The sequence below is a fragment of the Lampetra planeri genome, chromosome 10, assembly GCF_965212315.1.
Source record: "Lampetra planeri chromosome 10, kcLamPlan1.2.h2, whole genome shotgun sequence".
Taxonomy (NCBI): Eukaryota; Metazoa; Chordata; class Hyperoartia; order Petromyzontiformes; family Petromyzontidae; genus Lampetra; species Lampetra planeri.
The window spans coordinates 13,765,663-13,789,006 of record NC_136116.1 but is presented as its reverse complement, the minus strand read 5'-3'; the positions used below and the strand labels follow the sequence as shown (position 1 = coordinate 13,789,006).

General features: G+C 49.0%; 1 protein-coding gene across 3 annotated transcripts in view; it reads right to left on the bottom strand.

The window, feature by feature from the left end:
* The window catches only part of LOC144721062 (catenin beta-1-like), a 45,118-nt gene that overhangs the window by 10,305 nt on the left and 11,469 nt on the right, over window positions 1-23,344 (bottom strand). For all 3 annotated transcript variants that reach the window (XM_078598388.1, XM_078598386.1, XM_078598387.1), the window contains 9 exons: window positions 11,683-11,871; window positions 11,208-11,464; window positions 10,103-10,341; window positions 9,048-9,249; window positions 6,377-6,521; window positions 4,112-4,215; window positions 3,695-3,829; window positions 2,532-2,735; window positions 334-483 (listed from right to left, as the gene is read on the bottom strand). In XM_078598388.1, coding sequence (XP_078454514.1) covers window positions 334-483; window positions 2,532-2,735; window positions 3,695-3,829; window positions 4,112-4,215; window positions 6,377-6,521; window positions 9,048-9,249; window positions 10,103-10,341; window positions 11,208-11,464; window positions 11,683-11,863 — 1,617 coding nt within the window. In that variant the 5' untranslated portion in view covers window positions 11,864-11,871. The remainder of the gene's footprint in view (window positions 1-333; window positions 484-2,531; window positions 2,736-3,694; window positions 3,830-4,111; window positions 4,216-6,376; window positions 6,522-9,047; window positions 9,250-10,102; window positions 10,342-11,207; window positions 11,465-11,682; window positions 11,872-23,344) is intronic.

The window sequence follows — 23,344 nt, the reverse complement described above, 5'->3', positions numbered from 1 at the left end:
GCCTCCCCGTGCTCTTACGTGAAAATATACACGGGGCGTTCGATTCATAGACAAGCCACTGAAAAAGGTAAAAAGGCAAAGGTGCGGCCCTGCAGTTTCTTGCTCACGTTACATTTTAATTCAAAGCCTCCGCGTGTCTCCCATGAATCTCAATAGACTCATTACATCCTTAACGCTCTCCGAATAAACAATGATGAAGATGAGTGCTCACCACGGCCTGGGGGAAGAGTCCCCGATGCCGCTGTGTCTACTTCTGTCGAGAATGAAATTTAGACGATGGCGATGACGGTGATGATGACGGCGATGATGACGACGATACCGATGGGTGCTCACCACGGTCTGGGGGAGAGTCCCTGAGGCTGTGCGCATGTCCTGGTGAGCTCGAATCAGCAGCTGTGCGAGACGATGGACGACGCCCTCGTCGCGCATCGGAGCATGGTTTGCCGAGCTCAGCGCCAGGTTCCGGATCAGCCCCACATCGGCCTGCCGAGCCAACGCACAGGCGCACACACACACACGTCAACGCACAGACACGTGCATACACACTCGGGCACACACACACACACGTTAATGCACACACACACACGTCAACGCACAGACACGTGCATACACACTGGGGCACACACACACACACACGTCAACGCACAGATACGTGCATACACACTCGGGCACACACACACACGTTAATGCACAGATACGTGCATACACACTCGGGCACACACACACACACGTTAATGCACAGACACGTGCATACACACTCGGGTACACACACACACACGTTAATGCACAGACACGTGCAAACACACTCGGGCACACACACACACACACATAAACGCACATACACGTGCAAACACACTCGGGCACACACACACACGTAAACGCACAGACACGTGCAAACACACTCGGGCACACACACACACACGTAAACGCACAGACACGTGCAAACACAATCGGGCACACACACACGTCAACGCACAGACACGTGCGTACACACTCGGGCACACAAATAAACGCACAGACACGTGCAAACACACTGGGGCACACACACACACACACGTCAACGCACAGACACGTGCAAACACACTCGGGCACACACACACACACGTAAACGCACAGACACGTGCAAACACACTCGGGCACACACACACACACACGTCAACGCACAGACACGTGCGTACACACTCGGGCACACAAATAAACGCACAGACACGTGCAAACACACTCGGGCACACACACACACACACGTAAACGCACAGACACGTGCAAACACACTCGGGCACACACACACACACACATAAACGCACATACACGTGCAAACACACTCGGGCACACATACACACACGTAAACGCACAGACACGTGCAAACACACTCGTGCACACACACACGCATGCGTACGTATGTATACGGACATACTGTACATACGTATACACAAGCGTGCGTATGCGTTCGACTGCAAATGTCTATCATCCTAATTATTTTTCTATTTGGTAATCAACGTTACAAGTGAATTTAAATTCACAACTCTCACAGTGAATGCAATGAGATCACATTCTTAGAGAACGGCCCCCAGAAGTTGATATCACAGAACTACCTCTGAAGCCTCTCCAATAGGCCCCTTATCGACACCAGGTAGCATATGTTATGTATGCCTTGAAAATAATGTTGTTTGCGTGGCTATAAAACTAAAATGTTTTCGTCATTATACTAAAAATAAGCTGAATGAAGTAACAAACGAAATTAAATATCACAGTTATTACTGGCGAATTATTGGTGACTGGGCTGAAACCATCAACTCAATACATGTATTTATCTTTGTTTAATCATGGGCAGCGAAAACACATGGCAGAATGTAATATATCAGCAGTGTCAGTGGTGCTCAAACACAGCAAATTAGCCCGTTGAGAAGTAATTTAATGATGGATTAATTAATTGGTTGAAGTCAATTCTTAAAACACATGCATTCAATGATGCTGGGAGATAATTAATTATTTACATGGTATGTCAATTAAATGCAACTGATATATTAATGTTACATTCTGTCGAATGGACAGGACATAACATAACAACAACAAAAAAATGAGACCGTATAAAACAAGATATAAAAAAGAAGACATCAATTCGTAAACTCGAATGGTCGAATCAGTCGGGGCTGAATCGTTATATAGCTACTCCTGAGCCATTCCGTCACCTCTTTTCGCAGCTGTAAATCGCTGACAAAAACCCCTGTGGAGGTTTTTCATGGCTGCGCTGCTCCATCGCCCCGCCATGCATGCTCGGGGTTGAACCGGGGGGGGCGCGTGCCTTCGACATTTCTCTCCACACGCCAGGAGCTTCTTGAGTAGCTACATTTCATTTCAATTCTGGCCCTGAAGAAGCGCCCAACACGGGACGCTATTCGTCGGACGTCGTCCCAGACAATGCGCGGCACAACCCGAAAAACACGCACATCGGAGCGTTGGCAAACCTCGTCGGCTTACAGCCACCGGCGGCTGAATCAAACCAACGCTCGCTCCGATCTCTTCTTCCGCACCTTGATCAGCGGCCAGTTGGAGGGCGGCTGCAGCAGCTTCACGACGAGGGGCAGCCCCATGCTGTCGCGCACGGCAGTCTGGGCCATGTCGGCGTCCTGGTGGCGGCTGGTCAGGTGACGCAGGGCGCACACGGCCGGCTCCAGGATGTCCTCGTGCCCGCCCATGTGCTCCACGGTGTTCAGCAGAGCTTCGATGCCGCCCATCTGAAAAAGGGGTTCCGCAGTTACTCTCTCCTTTGGCTGCTACTCCGTCATTTGTCTCGACCATCGACGGTCATCCCTTTTCATCATAACGCAGTGGTTATCATGTTTGAAGGTGTTGTTCAGTTTTATATACGAGGAGTTAACTATGTAAAATGATTTTTCTCGATTTAAAGCTTTCGTGACTGCAGGGATTCATCTTCTTGGTTCTTTCGGTAAAGTCACGTAGAAGGGAAATAATAAAATAATAAAAATAAACCATAATAAAACACAATTATCACCGGTGTTCTTCATCTTAGGACGGCTGCTTGCGTTGTGGCCGAAACGTCGTGAGAATTGTATTTTATTATGTTTTATTTTTATTATTTTATTATTTCCCTTCTACATGACTTTACTGAAAGAACCAAGAATATGTAAAATTAACTTAATACAAGAGGCTAATGAGTCAGGCTGGTATGGCCAGCACGACACCGAGATGGCTGCCTTTGTCTCCCTAGTGCTACTCTCTGCACATGCATGCACGCACACAGATGCACACATACTTGGACGCACAAAGACCAAGATCCCCCATATAGCCTGAAGAGACTGTTGGGGCAAGTGCTGTTAGTGAGCACCTATGAAGGCTGGCACGGCACACGAGAAGATGGGTGGTCAGCACCACGCCCAGCTGCCTTTGTCTCCCGCGTGTCGATGTTTCTACATCGCACCAGGTACTTATTTCAGGCTGAGTTGACCTAGGAAAGGCCCAGGACCGATTCAGATAATCGTCACTGGTTTTCACCGTGAGCGGGAATCGAACTCGGGCCGCCACGTTCGTAGCGCAGCGCGCTAATCGCTGCACTGCAGCTCCCCACTACTTGCGAGGCACACGCATGTAAACACACGCGCGTGAGACACATGTTACACGCAGACACCCACGTGCACACGCACGGACGCACGCGCACGCGTGTGTCCGGCCGTACCTGATAGACTGCGAGTTTGTTATTGGAGTTGTTGCAGGTGAGGTTGGAGAGCGTCCCAGCGGCGCACGTCACCAGACTCAAATCCCGAGAGCTCAGCGCTTCCACCAGCATGTGCAGCAGCTCCTGCATGTCCTCCTGCACAGGTGACAGCAGAAACACAGATTCCCAGTGTGGCCTTTAACCCTTTCCGATGACGCACGTGTACGTCTTCAGTTTTTCTTACGATTCGAGTCTCATGAAGTACGTCATCACAGAACTAAGACTACAACACTCTAGATTTAAGACCACAATGCAAAGCAGCTGCGTAAAGAGGTGACTGGGTGGCTAAAGAGTAGCTATACTAACCACCCGTCCCCACGGTTGAGGAGTTGCCGACATGAGAGTCTAATCCTCGTACGGACGAGACAACTTGCTCACCTGTTTTGTGGCCGCGTCGGACAGGTTCCTCAGGGTCCAAAAGCAGTTTTGCACGAGACGTGGGCTGGGGTTGTTCATGTGCAAAGCCAGGGCCTGCATGCCTCCTGCACGGACATAAATACACCCTCAGCAACGCCCGATGGAACCCCACACACGCACACGCAAATTCGACTACGCATCCACCATTCGGCACAGAGCTGCGGCGATGTAGCCGCGGTGCCTGCGCCAGGCCGGGTGCCCAGTGACACCATGGGAAGTGGCGAAGCCTCTCTGATAGGGAGGCCAACGGGACAGAGAGAAGTGATGTGGTCACGAATGTGAATAAGCTGAGCTGGCTGCACTAACAGTGACAGGCAGTCGCCGCGTTACCGTTGCGCGACGCTCTGCTCGCTGTTGTAAGCATCGCTCCAGCCACCGTACGTAGAATCTGGAGGCCGACTACTTATCGCCAGCTGCCAGTGGGCATAATCACAAGCCTCTACAAATCGTAATTTGAGCTGGTAATGTTGCTGTAATTGTGCTTATTATTGACCAGTGTCTGGTGTTTGGAAGCACCATCACTTGGACAGCTTCGCCTAGCGGTGCCGTAAGACTACAGCGAAAAGGAACGAGCAACAGAGAGAGCCAGAATAAAGATGGTACACGAGAGTTGACATGCAAATGGTGTAACGAGAGACGGAATCATTCAAAATCAGTGCCGCGCAAAGAAAGGAAGAGTAGAAATACATTCCGAAATGATCGTAAAGCGCCACGCCAGGTATTCATTTTAGTCCCAGTCAACCTAGGGGAGGCCCAAGCTTGATGCACATACAAATGTCTACCGACATTATACATAACCGTGGATCACATCTGGATGTTTGGGCTTATAAGGCAATATCTCCCAAGTTAATGTAAACACACAGGCAGGAGTTTTTTTCTCCTGGCTGAAAGGCAGACCTTTGTCTCTGTTTGCACAAACGCTCGTGGTTTAAGATTTTGTGAGCACAATATCAGATAAAATACAGGGATTAGCATATCTAAACGCGGCAGCATTGAAATAAGAATACTGACACTTGGATGATCTAAAATAATTTTTAGTGGAGGAGAGGATGGGATCGATGTGGTTTTACTCTAAAAACTGGCCTTTGCATCATTATTCATTGTTGCTGTATTTTTCATAGTTACATTTGATCATCCCATGGGCAGACTGGCCCTTGCCATAGGAACCGGGAATTTAGACAACTTGCTCAGAGGACCCAAAGTATACACCAGCACTTCTCCATGCTTACGTGAGCACGGAGACACTTCAAATGTTAAAATCCCAAATGCATGACACAAACTTATCCGCCTTTACGAGTCAAGTTATTGTAAGCCGTCTTGGCAGGTCAACAGCAACGACATAAATAAAACAAATACGGAATAAATAATCAGACAACGGTCCGTTTCACTTGAACAAAAATAACATTTTAGACTTATCAACCCTTGGGTCCTTCCCCCTCCGATTAGCGCGGTTGGCTAGATACGGTACGAAATAATTTCAGCAAACATACCTAGATTCTAGGACTAATGTTTTCTCACACCATTTGTTTAATCACAGGCTGGATGTGTTGTCCTTCTTATAGTCTCAGAGAAGACAACATGGGTTCAGGGTTCACGTTGCTCAAATAAGTACATCTGGATGAATCCCATTGATGGATTTCGATAGACACTATTGTATGTGTTTGCGTGATAAAAAAACCTAACCTCATTTGTTCATTAACTTATTCGTTGACGCTTCTGCAAGGTGGCAAGGTGTTTACGGCTGTGTTTTAACGGCTCTCTATTGTGTATTCGGGTTGTACCGCGTGTTGTTCAGCACGGTGTCCGACGTTTCGGATATGGTACCGAAGAATGCGGAGTACAACCCAAAAACACGTCGGGGAGCAATCGGTTGATGAACGGCGGCTGGCACCACAGTTTCTAGCTTCCAAGCGGCTCCGCGTGCCCTGTAACTTTGACGTAACTCCCAACAGCTGTTCAACTTCGTGTATGTGCAGAACTTCTTTCGCGCCGTACCTAGCCAACCGTGCTAATTGGAGGTGCGGACAAAGACAACAAACCAAACACAAACACACGCAACAAAGAGCGCGGTGCACGTGAACCCACCAACTCGTGCTCCCCCTCAACCCAACGGTTGGCTACGTACGTTGGGAAAGAAGTCCAACATACGCACACGCATACAACATACGTACAAACATACAACATACGTACACGCATACAACATAGGTGAGCCGTGCGTGCACCCACCGGCCTCCACGATGGCTGGCTTGTTTTGGGGGCAAACGGACAGGACCTTGAGCACGCGGCTGGTGGACCACAGCAGCTTCTCGTAGGTGTGGGTCCGCAGGATCTGCACCAGCGCTGCCGGGCCACCGCTCGACAGGATGACCAGCTGCACGCCAACGCACACGGTCGCACAATCGTATGTTGAACTCCTCTCGCGCCGCACCTAGCCAACCGTGCCAATTGGACTCATCATCTACGCCGGCGGTCGTTAAAACGAGGAACCACTTTGGGGGCGATCAACGGCGGTTGTCTTACGGAGAGAATGGCCCCTGCCTGCCAAGGTGCAAATTCCAATGCTGGCTCATGGATGCCAAAAGATGAGCACGGATCCCATGCTCATTTGAATATTTTTTGACTTATCTTGGATTTTCTGGATGGGTGGTGCTATGGTTAGAGGAGTTGACTCCATTGAAAGGTTGGTAGTTGAAATCTTGGTTGTCGGTCAAAGAAGCCCAGCCATCATCACTTTAGTGTAAATAAAATCACCTTTTCGTAGCATTTTTACAGCGGTTGTCCTTATGGAGAGACTGGTTCCCGCCATGAGAATGTGGAATTTCCACCAATGCCTCAGGGCTTCCAATAGATATGAGCACCACCCCCTATGCTCGTTGAAGATTCACACATTTTAACTTTGACCAGACCTAAACACTACGGTCTAGATAGTGAAAAAAACTGCGGTTTTACACTATTTGTCTAGCTGTTACAGTGCATTCCGATCGTGCTGTAGGCCTTTAGACACACTCGTGAATCATCACGTCCATCCAAAACACCCCACGATAAAGAGTCAAATGTTTCTTTGTGGAATCGTCGCAAACCTTATCTAAGTTTTCTTCAAGGTTCTCATGTATAAAATCATTAAATTGTGCTGCATGCCTTGATGCCAAAGAGGTTTCCATTGTTGCTTTCATAACAATGATTTAATAATTGTCTTCTTCACCTTTATGAAACCACATTGGCTGTTTTGTGGACAGACTGGCTACATTCAGAGTAATGTGGGATATTTGCCACTGGATAAGGGCCAACGATGACTGTGAAAAATAACTTTATAGCGCATCGGATTCCTTCAGTAGATTATGATCTGAGTGACGTGAGCATTTCCAAATACTTGATTGAGTATGGTGATAAAACGTGGCTTTTGAAATATGTTTAGCATAATTGTTTCTGCTTAGCCACTGATAATTTCATGAAAGAACCATGACTGTTAAAAGCAGTAAAACACAATACTGTAATCAAGAATAGGCTAAACACTTTAAAAGCAGGGTCATTGTGCAGACATATTATTATTAATTTCAGCATCACGAGAGGGATGCTGATGGGCTGCATTTATGGCGAAGAGGGATTTGAAGTCGTGACCTTCTGATCGCAGGGTTGAGCACTCTAACCCAGCCGCGCACAACACAATGCATGTCTACACAAACGTGCTCTTATCACACGCGGGAACCCCAAACCAAAGGTCTCAACAGTCCTGCCCAGTGCTGTGACACGGAGACACAGTCAGTGTTCGGAGGGTGACTTTTGAAAAGTAATGAGTCACTGGTAACAGATTTCCTTGTATGTATTTCTGTTGAACTTCTTTCACACCGTATGTCGCCAACCGTGCTAATCGGAGGTGCGGGGGACAACAAACGAAACGCAAAAAGCAGTTCTAAAGAAAGGAGCTTTCCTTGAGGTTTGAAGCGTAGAAATGTAACCTTGCGCGAAGTAGTTTTAACGTAACGTCACCCGCTTACTTTAAAAATTCTCACAGAAAAGCACGAATTCAATGTCCGAAGTGAGGGCACCGGGGCTATGACTGTAGGCTCTGTAGCCGGGTCCGCATGCACTGGCTGCTGTTGTCCTCTCACTAACCCAAGCCTGCTGGCACATTCGCCGCTCCTGAAATTATTGTGCACGCGTTAAAAAAGACAATTATCTCAAAGAACAATCGACATGCACGTGATGCATGGTAATCTGTCGTTTTTGTCCATTGAATATGTTCGTCGTTTCAAATCGACGAACATATTCAATGGACAAAAACGAATCTTAGCCTTTAGGGTACGTGCCTCGAATCGTGCGTGCAATGATTATAATTAATACATATGTGGTGCACGTTCATTGGTTTCAGTGATCCTGCATCCACACGTGGCGATACAATCACCACAGCGTTAAAGAACAACAACCGATTATTAAATCTAATCGTGATCCCAAATCACCACAATTCAATGAATTATGAGAGGGGGGGGGAAATCCTTGCATGCCTAGAAATCTGATTACACATTTAAAAGAGTATTCATGTGGCCCCAGGGCCACTCGTCTTCCCCCAGTATCTTAGTTACCTTCCCCCTCCCCATATGAATCATGGCCCTGCACGTGGCCCCCACTTGGGTGGGGCAGCGAGTCCAATGGTGCTGCCGCGCCCAAGTCGGCTTGCCGTTCGCGGACTCTCCGTCCCCCTCCGTTTGCGATCGGCGTACTGTACCGCGCTCACGTTGCGGTGTTGCAATAAAAACATTAGAAAAGTAATCAAATGGTTTTACCAGTACCCAGCCCTTTGGTAATGTGGCCACATTGACTCGCTACTCTGAATCAAACGATATAGAAGATATACAGCTGCAGCCGCCGCGAGTGCGCCGCGAGTGGGCGGGCTGGCCACCTTGCTCTCCTGGTTTCCGAAGGCAAGGATCTGCAAGCAGTCGGTGGTGATGGCCAGGAACTTCTCGTTGTTGCGGTTGAGAAGGGCCACCATCTTCTGGAGGCCGCCAGCCAGACGGACGGCCATCTTGCTGCCCTCTTGGTTGAGCAGCAGGTGGTGCAGGGTGGTGATCGAGTAGAAGACCACCGACTCCACGGGAGAGCTGCACGCACAGCCGAGCCGCGATCGGTTTCAGATAACAGCGACGAGCACCGTTATCCGAGATTCCCTCATCCTCTAATTCCTATTGTACGTGAGATCCACGACTGCCACTACGATCCACGTGATTTTAAGTTGGATGAGGCTCGAATGCAGTGGTTGACCAACACCAACCAAATTCTACAAGCCTAGCCCACAGCACTTCAACATTTTGGAGGAGAGTGTTGCTGGATCGCATAGACTTGTGAAACTTCAAAAATAGCTGGGCTATGAGGTCACCGGAAAATAGCAGCACAGCAAATTACTTCTTGAACACGTGTTTGCATTGGACCCTTCAATGTTATTCCTGCACGCAAGTCTCCCATGAAGATGGGAATGGCCAAATATTCCAATGCAGGAATCTTCCAATAAAGTGTCTTTGAACACCTTTGAGGCTTTCTTAGATAAATATATGGCATTACAATCATGATTAGGACAAGCCATTCCTCTTATAATTTTCTTTGTCAATATCCATGTTTTTGATTCCATGTCACGGCAGGTAATGTTCAGTGATTTTAAAACTTTCTTATTTGGGCACACAGCAAGTGGGCTTGGGCAAGACGCGTCGCTAGAAGGGATGGTGGCCGCTGGGCGAGACTACCAATGGAATAGCAGGCCGGACAAACCCAAAAATATTATCAATGCACAAGTGGAGCAAAGTAATCGGTTCACGGGCAGAAAGAGACGGATTGTTGCATCGCGGGGCTATTAGAGGTGGCGATGAGTTTGAGAGGCCTTCATTCAGTAGTGGATAGATCATGGCTGCTGCCGATGAAACTTCCCTCCTGCAAAACAGAGAGCCCCTCCCCCCCCTTCACCTGAGCATCTTGACGAGGGCGGGGATGCCGCCCGACTTGAAGATGGCGAGGCGGCCGGGCGTGTCGTGCGCCAGGTTGTGCAGCGTGCCGGCCGTGTGCGTGGCCGTGTCGATGTCGCTCGTGTTGTGCATGGTGCGCACGAGCGCCGCCACCAGCGCCGACGAGCCCACCATGGCGCGCTGCCCGCCGGCCTTCTGCGACAGCTGGTGGGCGATGAGGGCGGCCTGCCGCACCACCTCCTGCAGGCACGCCGGGCGGAGACGGTGGCGGTGGCGGCGAGCGTGCGCAGTTCATCGATTGGTCACACGAAATAGATTTTATTATTTACGTTTCCTTAAATTCGCGGTTTTGTTTGACGTTTTTTTTTACGTTGATGGCTTATAGCTCATTCATGTCATTGGCAACATGCCCATAGAGTGAACAAATGTCGGTGCGGAACTCACACAGTCAACAGTGCTACATTATTATATACAAGCTCGTTATGAGTTGCCGTGCAGCATTGTGGGTAAAACAAGAGGGCCCCGTAGTTTTGATGCGGTGCTCTTGTCAATAGCATTCGCAAACCAGCGGAATTTGTTCAACAAGCCTGACTCTGCCGGTGAGACCCTGAAGGCGGAAACAGGTCCAGAGTTTGCACGCTTAAGAAAATGCTGCTTCAAATAATATTGGTTGTGATTAAGTCAAACCAATTCACAAGCCCACTGAGACAAAGTGTGGCATCACTTGCAAGGGAGGCCTGGGCGCAAGTGCAATGGAAGTACGCGGTACAAAGAGTGCTGCAGTGAAGCGCACAAGCAACACAAAGGTAAAGAAGAACGGCAATGTAATGAGCAGAAACAAACAGCCGGATACCAGTAACAGAGACAGACTTACACAACGCTGCGGGATACACAGAACACAGTTGAATTTAAAGTATACCTACATAACAAAGCCAGATAAACATGTAACCACCAAATATCTATAACAGCCTCACACACACATCCCAGCCTGACACACAACAACACAACCTGACACCAACACAACAACACAGTCTGACAATACACAACGGCAACGGCACACCCGGGCTACACCGTAACACAACGGAGCTGTGTGTGGGCGCGCGTGCCTGGTCCTCGTCGTTCAGCAGCTTGGTGAGCTCGGGGATGGCGCGCGTGCCCAGGTCCGGGTCGTCCTGGTAGCTCAGCAGGTTGTCCACCGCGCTGCGCATGGCGTGGCCCGGCTCGCCCAGCCGGTGGCCGCTCGAGGGGCTGCTCGCCGCGTCCAGGTGGCCGCACGCAATCTGCAGGCCCTCCTCGTCCGGGAAGACGCCGCCGATGCCGCCGCCGCCGCGCACTTGGCGCGTCATCGAGTACGTCTCCACCTCTGCCGAAGCAGAGAAGCCGCGCGGTTCAAGCGTGGGACGCGCGCCCGGCACCGGAAGATCGCGAGTTCGAATCCCGATCGCCGCTTTGGAGAATGGCGCATTTGTGTCAATGTGTACACGTGCTTATTGAACTTTTTTTCGCAACGCACGCGGCGAAACCGCGTTGATCCGAGGTGCGAAATGAATGAGCGACCGTTCCGCCACCGCCTCCTCTCACCATGACGGCTGCTGAAGCCCTGCGGCTGCGGCTGCCCGAACGCAGGATCCCAGTCTTCCCCGTCGTCGTCGTCCATGTGCCGCATGGAGTGCACGCGCGTCCCCGCGCCCGATTGAATACCCGAGTCCATGTACGACTGCTGCTGCCACTGGGTCACCTTCGCCTTGCGCTCGGCCTCCATCTCAGTGTCTGTTGAGCCGTTCGGACACTGCGATTAGATTTGGTGAGAGTGGTGGCGACTGCCGTGGCTGTGATTATGGTCGTGGCTGTGATTATGGCCATCAAAAAAGTAACCTGCAGCGCCACACCTATTACCATCATTAGAGGAAAAAACGGTGATCCAATCTCCGACCCCCAGGAACAGGTTTGCAGATTTGCTGAGCATTTCTGTGAGGTCCTGGGGGAGGGAAAATCTCTCAGCCAGGAAAACATCATGGCACAAAGTGGGGATAACCCTGCTGAGGCTGCGGTGCCTCAAATATTGGAAGAGGTCACCCCCTGTGAGTGGCTGGCTGAGGTACCGGCTGTTGAGGAAGTACTGAGGGCGATCCGGAGTCTGAGACCAGGGAAGGCACCGGGCAGAGATGATCTCCCAGGCGAAATGCTGAGGGAGGGTGGCGTTTGTGCACAGACTGCCCTATATGACATCATAACAACAGTCTGGACCACTGGACGGGTTCCGCAGGACTGGAAGGATGCCCTGGTGGTCCCCCTCTTTAAGAAGGGGGACCGCACAGACTGTAACAACTACAGGGGCATCTCACTCCTCAGTGTGCCGGGTAAGGTCCTGGCAAGGATTATTCAACATCGCCTTGCTAGGCATGCTGAGGAGAGGCTTGCGGAGCCCCAATGTGGTTTCAGGAAAGGGCGGTCCTGCACAGATGCCATATTTTCTGTCCGTCTGCTACAGCAGAGGTGTAGGGAATTCCAAAAAGACCTACATCTCTGCTTTATTGACCTGGTCAAGGCCTATGATACCATCAGTAGGACTGGGCTCTGGGTTGTTCTTCGTGCTTTCGGAGTCCCTGACCCTCTGCTCACGATCATTAAGGACCTTCATGATGGTGAGCGGGCCCGGGTAAAACTACGTGGCCGGGAGTCGGAGCCTTTCCCTGTACACCTTGGGGTGCGACAGGGATGTCCTCTGGCTCCCACATTATTTAACATCTATTTCGACTGCGTAGTTCGTGAAGCCTTCAATAGCTGTACCGGGGGAATTACCATTTGGTACAGATATAATGGGAGGCTGATCGACGCCCGGGTGCGATCAAGGGATGGCTCCCTATTGGTCAACCACGTTATGTATGCCGATGATTTGGTAATAGCTGCTCATTCAGAAGAGGAGTTGGAGACGCTGCTGCTGAGGCTGGAGTGTGCCACTAAGAGGTGGGGCCTTACCATCAGCCCCACCAAAACTAAGCACCTGCCTGGGTATTTTGTACCATCGGGCACTCCGCCCCCACAACTCCCAATCGGTGATGGGGCAGTTGTGGAGAGAGTAGAGAGTTTCCCATACCTGGGCAGTGTGCTCATGACCAGCTCCAGTTTATCAGCAGAGGTCTCACTCCGAATCAGTCGAGCGGCAATATCTTTTCATCGGTTGCGTAACGCTGTGTGGAAGCTACCTGGTCTGTCGCTCCGCACGAAGCTTCAGGTCTTCTCGGCCACGGTCATTCCCTCCCTTCTCTACGCTTGCGAAACGTGGACCCCCCTAGTGGAGCATCTTCGCCGGTTGGAAACATTTAGGCTGGCCTGCCTACGATCCATCCTGGGTTTGACCAGGCTGGATTGTGTGAGGAGCTCACAAGTCCTTGAAAGATCTGGGCAAAGTCCCATCAGTGAGCTCCTCCGGCAGGCAAGGCTGCGTTGGCTGGGTCATGTAGCCCGCATGCCCAGCCACCGCATGCCTAAACAGCTTTTGTTCGGCCGGATCGAGGGGGCTAAACGGGCGCGGCACGGGCTAGAGAAGAGATGGAGTGATGTGGTACAGGAGGACGTGGAGCTGAGTGGACTTGCCGATGACTGGTACCAGCGGTGTCAAGATCGGCCTCAGTGGAGGAGGCTCGTGAAGGACGCTACTGGGCAGTTGGAGGCAGTCGCCCTCCAACAACAACGGAGGGCGGAGGAGCGACGCTCACAACAACGAGCGGAGCGCCGGGTGGCTAAAGCACAGCAAGTTGGCACAGTAGGGGGCACAGGTGGTGCATCAGCCAGTCATCTCGGTCATCTCGGTCAGTCGACCCGTGGCACCTGGGTCTGCCCCGTGACCTCCTGCCAGCGGGCGTTCGACACTTCACGTGGCCTCAAGGTGCACATGGCCTGGCACAAGCGTCGTGGTGACGTCACCGCCACTTAGTGGCGAATGGCGGTTGTTGTTGGTTGTGATTATGGTCGTGGCTGTGGTCGTGGTTATGGTCGTGGTTGGGGCGCACGGGGTCACGTGCTCCGGATCTACGCAGCAACGGGCGGCACGAGATTCAATGTCATTTGGCAAGATACAAATGTTGCGAATCACGCACCATGTCGCTCAATCCCATCGGACCTTGGATGTTTATCAGGGCTGAGCCTGGATAGCGTTTGGACGGGTGACCACCATGGACTATGCACAGGTGTGGTAGGCATTGTGGGCAGGTGAGGGCACTGCAGAGAAATCCCCAAGCTGCACCGAACTAGTGTGAAGAATAGTTGTCAAACAGCCCCCACAAATCACATGGCATTGGGGAGGTCTTCATACAGCAGTGGGTTAACAAATGGGTTGTAAATGTTCGTGTTAATTCATATGGCATTGATATTTCAGCTATTTTAGGTAATTGCTGCACATATATTATGGTGAGTAGTAAAGGGTAGGACAGGCCGAATAGTGTGCACCCCACACCCTATCCGCCTCTATTTCACAGACACCACAGCCTACGAATTCATTCAAGCCAGGCAAGATGTCTCGGCAAGGATGTTTGGTCAACTCAGGATATGGATCGTAAATTAAATGGAGGCATGTTCCAGGGAAATTCAATGAGGGCAAATATTTACAGTACCTTTATTATTAATATATAATAATCAAATTACAGCCTGCCTTTGGTAAAAGCTATCAAGCTTTTACATGCATGAGTCCAATTTGATATATGAATAGTATATTGTGTTACAGACCGATGGAATTGAATGTCCTCTGTGATTTATACGGTTATATTTAGTACCCAATCTCAAAGCACTTAACAGCCAAAATTATGCTTATGAAGTCAGACAAACCAATTAACCAATAAAACATTTAGGGTCAAATATGGCCCGACCAGAAGCACAACATTACAGCACGGCATATCAAACATAATTCAAACACACGCAACATTTAAATCATATTCCCTTTTTTCCTGCAACACAAAGGAGTAGAAAATAAACCAGAAGTCAAAACCTGCCCAATTTAGGCACATCGTTAGCTTGAGGCGCACACACATGCTTGGATCAAGTCGCGGTAGCTGACGAGGCAATAACGCGGCGAGCGGAGCAAGGAGCTCCAACGGCCTTTAAAATGCAACGCCGCCGCACAGCACAGCGTGTGGTCTTTGCACACAGGACTTGAAAGACAGACGTCCCTTGTACCTGGGCATGAAAAGGGAACTCGCAAATGGCACCCGCTGGGATGGCTGCTGGGCCCGTGCCCTCGGCAAATCGCGCGGCCACACGCGCTTTAGCTTTTCGCTCTTTCAGCGGGGCAGCTGCGGGTTTTGTTTATGACCCCGACGTCAGGAACTCCGCAGTGATGAAAAGGCAACGGGTTTAAACATCAAATTTAAATTACGGGGGGGGGGGGGGAGAAACATGCATGCGACGAACTGAACACGTCCGGTAGAGACCGAGTGCGCGTGCAAGTTGTTAGGTATTCACCCACATGGGTATGCGATGTCATAATGGCGAGTGTACAAGTGTGATGTTCTGTACATCGCACTTGTACACTCGCCTTAATGCCACGATATGAGCAGTGCTAGCAGAGTTACTCTTGAAAAGTAATGTGTTAGTGATGAATTAGGTTTGACAAGTAGCACAATGCAAAAGTGTATTTCGGACTTTACAAGTAAAATAAACACATTCCTGCGGAGGGAGCTGGTAGGAACATTGGGTTTCTCGGTCAATAGCCAGGGTCAACGGCGGCGTGGTTTATTCCGCAAATATGGCGGACTGTGAGGGAGGGCACAAGCCGGCGTGAGTAGGTTAAACGTTGAGTTTTATAAGGGCACTACGGGGCGACCAGCCCCTCCCCACCCAGCCCCACCCCTCCCACCCCCCACCCAGCCCCACCCTCCCCACCCAGCCCCTCCCCACCCTCCCCTCTCCACCCAGCCCCTCCCATTTTTGGATGCACGACGGACGGACACAATAATCCCCTGTGGGCTGGTGTAACCAGGAGGTTCCTACCAGTATAATTGTTTACCCGACTCTACCTAGGCTTCGCTGCAGGTTTGCTGCTGTGTGCAAGGTGGAAAAACTCACCAATAAATCATCACTCAAAATGACACAACGGACAACCACGGTGCACCATCTGCTGGGAAGAGCTCGTTAGAGATTCTGTAAGATTAACACAAGAGTTGGTCGATTGTGTTTCAATGTCAAAACCCGCAGCAAGTGACTTGCCGTTCATTGTTAGAACGTGCAAAATATGTACTCGGATGTTTATTTAGCTAGAAAGGCCAGTAAACAAAAAGGAATAAAAAAACAGGCATATTCATGGACTGTAATACTTTCCCAAACGTATTTGAACTCTTAAGTATTTCATTAGCGGTTATGACGATTCATTCCACGGTGAACAACGAGAATATCACACGGGCATGAAATCTGACGTCGCGAGATGATGTCATCGGGAGGAGAGGTAAGTGCATGACGTGTGATAATTGTCTGGGTCGACAAGGATGATCCTTTAAGTGATAGTTTAATGGTGCAGCTTTGGGCATCCCTTTCATTAATCTGGCCAGTTTGCGATCAGGTAAGTCCCTTAACGTCACGCAACTTTATACTAAAGCTGTGTGTATACTGAATCTTCTGTACGAGATGTATCATGACCCCGCGCTGAAGACAAACGGGCAGAACTCACGCGTTAACACTCTCAACCTAAGTTGTAAGGCGTTAAAACAAGCGCACGAGATCAGCTGTGTAATGTGCGCACATAATAGTCGAGTAACTTTCGTGCAAATGACCGCTTTAAATGATTGAAACGTGGTTTAAAGCAACACGAAGGGAAGGAAGTGCTATTTTGTAGCCGAGCTGCAAGCAAGGGGGAGTACAAGGGGGTGGTGGTGTGCATTAATTGGTGCGCACATCCAAGCCACAGCCTTAACGCACAATCCTGCAGGCAATCCACGGCTTTTATTCACCTCCAAAATCCCGCCTGCTGTGCTCGTACAGCGTGAAGGCCCGCCTGTGTGTCCCTCCCAGTAACAGACATTTAAATACTGAAATAAACTTTGGGGAAAATCAAGAAATGTACGTATTCATCATGTAGCTAAATGGATTCTTACTGCAGCACAAAAGGCTCAAAATAGTGGTAAATGTGCAGCCGCAGTAATTGCTTGCTCACGGCAGAAGGAGCTCCACTTGCAGAAGCTCCAGAGAGCTCGTCCAGAGGGTGTTTTTGGCCTACTCTTCCATGCTGGCCAGACATCTTAACAAAAACCGTGGAAGTACTCACGTTCACGTCGCCACACGCTCCCCCCCCCCCCCCCCGACTAACTGCGGTGTTCATTTATACCGCTGCGTGGAAAGCACCCGGGTTAAAGAGACGTGTCTATTGTTTCAACTGCCATGCTAGGAGACGGAATCGAACGGCGATTGTAAATCGAATGTGCCAATCCACCATATCGCGGCAGCATCGCCTCCAAAGACGAGCCACAAAACTGAAATGAACGTGGACACTACTACCACTGTGAACCGAAACAAAGCGCCGTTTTAAATTTCCAAATTAAATCTTGGCAGAAATCCACTGCAACCTAAGCAAAGCATTACTACTTAGTCAAGGTGGACCACCTGTTTCGTTTTATAGCTTCTACTGTAAAATATCTCGGGTCAAAGTGCTTCCCCCCTGCTCAAACACACACTGGGGGAGGCATTCATCTCATCAATTCTGAGTTGGAGTAGGAAACTCCACATTCCTATGGAGACACCCACAATTCGCTGTGCGCAAAAGCGGCGCTCGCTCTCTTGCTCCGGGAGGGTCGATGGAATCGTCACCTCTGAAGATTCACAAACCACCTGGGCTTGTACAACATACAAGCCCAGAGCACAGATTTAATGAGTCGTTCTCGTTATCGGCATCGTATGACAGCAAACACAAAAGAAAACGGGAAGGGATAATACAAATTACGACTCAACTGTGGCCGTGACTCACCTGCACAGCCTCATCCATCACACCCACTACTCCACCACCCCACCCGACCCCACCCATTCGACTGTTTCGTGTTTTTTTTCACTTTTTTGCTAAATATGCCACTCTGTGGGCAGCGCACCAATGGTCGTCTCATGGTGCCTTGCGCCCTGCCAAGTCATTTCTAATTTGTATCTCTGGAGAGGAGCTGCAAGCAGATGCAATACGCAATGTGGCCATGCTCGTTTAAGCAGTGAGTGACATGTCTTTCATTAATGTAGCCCAATATCCATTGGTGGTTTTTATTATGAGATCACAAAGACAATAACTATTTAAGCTTGGACTTGTGTTAATCGGTCAAATAAGTCCATATTCGCTCATCTGAACCATTCTGTATTTTATGCAAAGACGTATTGGCATTTGTGGATGACAAGGCTGAGACCACCAAACTTACTCCACCTTGGGAACTTGATTTCATTTTGACTTGAAGCAGGGAAATCTCAACATCGCTGGCTTTGTGCAATGGCAACAGATTCAACATCTGGTTCCTTGGCCAGCCACCCCAACATGACTACACCACCTGAGGCACCCCGAACAGAGACAGTAGAGACGTAAAACCAGTCTTTGCACACACGCACGGTAGCGATCACGCCCACGATCACCACGCCCACGTCTCTCAAGTCCGGACAAATTTCTCGATATGCCGGGCAAGCCAATTTGGTACCTGGGGCTTCGCAACGAAATGTAAAGTTAAAGTGCAGCGAGCATACACCTCCCCCTCCCCCAAGCAGAGCTCCACATCAGTTGAATTAGTGATCAGAGCCAGTACAGTATATGATGTATCCAACTGTGAATCATATCCAATTGCATGATTTATACTGAACATGGGGAAACACATGATAAATACCTCTTTTATGTATAACATGTTGGTGATGTCACTGAGAACAGGATTAACATATCACTTAACTTTTCTAAAAAGAGCACACGTAATGAAGAGTGCTAATTACGTCATACCTCCATGGTTTAAGAGCAAAATAAACATCGCACTTTTGCTGCGCTAAAAAAAATGAAACTTTAGATTCGTCCTTGTTATTACCAACCTCTGATGAGCACGCTTGGCCTACGTACTGTGCTAAAGAAGTTCAACACACAGTGTGCGAGGTCACCTCGAACGCGGCACAGAAATTATCGCACAACACTACGAGCCCGCTGATCCGAGTTGGAGTGGGCCTGTCGTGCTCCCACCCGCACCCCATAAACGCCCATCACCATCATCAGAAACGCGACGAAGGCCCAGCTGCAGAAATCTTCCTTGCAAGTCTTCTTGGTTCTTTCGGTAAAGTCACGTAGAAGGGAAGTAATAAAATAATAAAAATAAAACATAATTCAATTATTTTATTATGTTTTATTTTTATTATTTAATAAAATTATTTTATTATGTTTTATTTTTATTATTTTATTACTTCCCTTCTACGTGACTTTACCGAAAGAACCAAGAAGATGAATCCCTGCAGTCACGAAAGCTTTGAATCGAAGCTTCCTTGCAAGGTCAGACCGAGCGCCACGAGCGATCTCGACGAACCCAACAAGTCCCTCGGCGGCCGACTGGACGGTGCCACCGTGGATTTCAGTTTTCAGTTGCATTTATTAGGTATAACCCTGTGAGCAATGCGGCTCTCAACTCGGGTGCAACCGCAACAAACAGAAAAATCCAGGAAAAAACAGAATAGTCTGCCAGTGGGTGGAGAAGGTTGCGAGCCACTCATCGCCCTGGCAGCGTGGTCCTCAAGCAGATACGCCCAGCGTGGTGGTCACGCAAACGAAATCCACGGCCGACGGGAGAGGGCCCTTCGTCCGGCAGCAGAGAGTCGGGGTGCGAGAGAGAGAGAGATGCACCGGGAGAGACGAGAGAGTACAATTGTGCTGTGATGTAATTGTGGGACTCCCCCCCCCAACACGATCTACAACTGCCATCTGTGCAAGGTTCCGTAACATTATAATTACTTTGTTTTATGCTTTCATGCCAATGGTAAAAGTGAGCTGTGCTGTAATTTGTTAAAAGTGAAATAAATACGCCAACGAGGTCAGCGTGTGCTCGGATCAGAAGGCAACCGCAAACATTAAAAAGTAGTGAAAGAACACAATACATTTGGATACAGAAAACAAAATCCCTTGTTAAAGGCATGTACGCACCAAGGTACACTGCTTGCATGTATAATACATCTTGTGTCTAACAGAGAAAGGTCCACCGCACAGAACAACAACAACACCACACGTGCCACCGCTTCGTGTCGGGCACAGTTAGTCTCGAGCAACATATGACATCTCTTTGGCTCTGAAATTTTTGTAAGAACTTTACTCAAAGTCTCAATTACTCTTTTAGAAAGAAAAAAAATCATCTAGTTTAGTCTATCTTCTTGGTTCTTTCGGTAAAGTCACGTAGAAGGGAAGTAATAAAAAAATAAAAATAAAACATAATAAAATAATTCTCACGACGTTTCAGCCACAACGCAAGCAGCCGTCCTCAGGTGAAAACCAGGTCTGTCGAGGCGACAGCGTCTGAATGAAACAGCACCATGCTTGGAGCATATATTTAAGCTGGGTTGGAAGGGGGGGAAAGGGCGCCTTGCTCCAAGCATGGTGCTGTTTTATTCAGACGCTGTCGCCTCGACAGACCTGGTTTTCACCTGAGGACGGCTGCTTGCGTTGTGGCCAAAACGTCGTGAGAATTATTTTATTATGTTTTATTTTTATTATTTTATTACTCCCCTTCCACGTGACTTTACCGAAAGAACCAATAAGATGAATCCCTGCAGTCACGAAAGCTTTAAATCGAAATTTAGTTTAGTCTAATACCACCAGCAGGTTTTGTCTTCCAATGCTACCCTAACTTTACTGCCACACCCATCCCCCACAGGGGGAGCAGCAGCAAGATGAGATGCGTGAGCGATCACACAGGCATGCAGTATTTCCAGCCGGTCTGCTGCTGCTGCTGTGGTCGTGCTATCTGGACGCTTCTGGGCAAATGCCGCTTCTGTGTCAAGGCCCTTTCCGAGTCCAGTCTTCAAAACATTCTTATTATCACCGTCCAGCGAGCCCACGCACGCTGCATTTTACGATTCGGCGATTAAAGGCGATTCTTACACTCGCAGCGGTATAAATGGTTACCCCGCAGTTCGTTGATCGACAGATCTTGTATGGCGTGGCGAAGTGTGGGTACTCCCACCCGTATAGGCCCAGGTACACTCTGGAGGGGCTCTCTAGAGCTCCCTCTAGTGGACGACTTCCTGCCAGTATGTGTGTACGTTGAACTTCCTTCGCGCCGTACGTAGCGAAACATGCCGAGCGGATGTGTGCTTGCATGAACAATGCATTGCGGGGGCTGCACCTTGACCAATCACGCTCACAGGACACACATCGAGGCTGCAGAAGCGGCATGTGTTAAGAATTGTTACCAATTCACGCAAATGATGTGCAAATTCCGTGCAAGTGTTACATTTGGCAAATGAAACAAGCGAGACAGAACAAAGGAGACCAAACAGGGAGCATGAGATATATACGGATCAAATTTTAACTCTGGTGCCCTCCCCCCAAGCCTCAAATTATGACAATTCATCAAATCCCTGGGTGTGGGTCAATCACTTAAAGCCGACGACTCCCTATCACCCGCGAGGCAGAGATGTTTGTACAGCCTAGGACTTTGGCAAGGGCTGCGGTCCCTCGGAGCACATTTGTCGAGGTCGTGGGGCTTATAACAGCATTTGGATTGACGTAGTGCAGCGTCAAAATACGTGGCACAGAGGTGGGCTGGTGGCTCAGGGCAGCGTCAAAATATGTGACGAAGTGGCGGCTGGGGGGCTTAGTGCAGCGTAAAAATACATAAAACTAATAGTTTTTACAAGTAAGGTTCATTTAAAACAACAACAATGAATATGCAAAGGGAGCAATGTTAGGGGTCAATTAATTGTATGTTGAACTTATTTCGCACCGTACATAACCAACCCTGTACATGCCCAATTGTAAAAAGAAAAACTTTGTATAAACACAGCTAGCTTGTTCATGTGCTTGGTCGGCCTCTAAATTGTCCATTGTTCAGTTCCCTATGAGCTTTGTGAACAGTTCATATAATGCGTCAATGGAGGCTACTGGGTCTGTAGTTTTTCAAATCAATGTTGTCTCTCTTTGTGAATGAGGGGAATGATTTGGCTTGGGGAGCTCCTCACGGTGCCTGTGTCAGACAGCACCAAACCAGCAACACCCAGTTGACGAGTTCTGAATCTGTGCCATGGCGAGTGAGTAACCCAGGTTTCCCACTGTAGAGACGTGCATAACCTCGGCTTGGTCAACACTCATTTCTATTTGCTCTCACTCTCATACCTACTAAAGTCACCCAGGAATGTCTGTCCTTAACGCTCGTGACGTCACTCCACATCGACCAGCCCCTCTCATTAATAATCATTATAAGGTGGCGTCATCCAAATGGACACCCCCCCCCATTCATAATAATTAGCGGGTGACGTCACTCCACATGGGGGGGGGGGCGAGGCGCCTCCTCCCCCCTCCTCGGCGTCAACTCACAACCTTCACTACAAAGGCAAGAACCCTCACGTCACGTGATCTCCGTGACGCTGTTGAGACATCGAAGTAAAAAGGACGTCATGATGAACAAGGGATTATAACCTTAAAATTAAATAGGTCAGTGTCACCGCGCCCTGACAAATTGCACACGAATGGATGCAATGAATATCACGTCGCGGTCTGCTTTTCGCTTGCAAGTTTCAGATTTACTGCAATACACACGTCCTTGGAGGGGCAAAAGGCTAGTGACTAATATATACGGTTATCTATACGCAGTATAAATACCGTATTGTCACAAGATTGACATGTGGTGAACCACTCTGGACAAGGCACGTAACAGAGCATTGATTTAAAGATGAATATAATTTCTTATTCTCACGAAACATGCAACACATGGCATGTAGGAGCATCACTGCCTTACTTTCATGAGAATTATACGCTATTGGAACATTTAGGCTCATGAATAAGACAATTATACAAACGACACAATAATCCAGAAAAATATGAACGGGATGAAAAAAACGTGAAAAAACAAGCGACTCTTGAATCAAAAATCAACAATCCAGAATTATAATGCATCACACTTAATAATTCTGGACTGAGACACGATCTGTTATATGTTCCGCAACGCATCTTGTTGCGTAATGTTTAGAGATCCCTGGTGGTTGGAGAAGTCCAGTGGCACATCCACAGGCCTCCTAGCAACCGCTGAATTACAGTCAGGAGCTAGGAGTGGGGAGC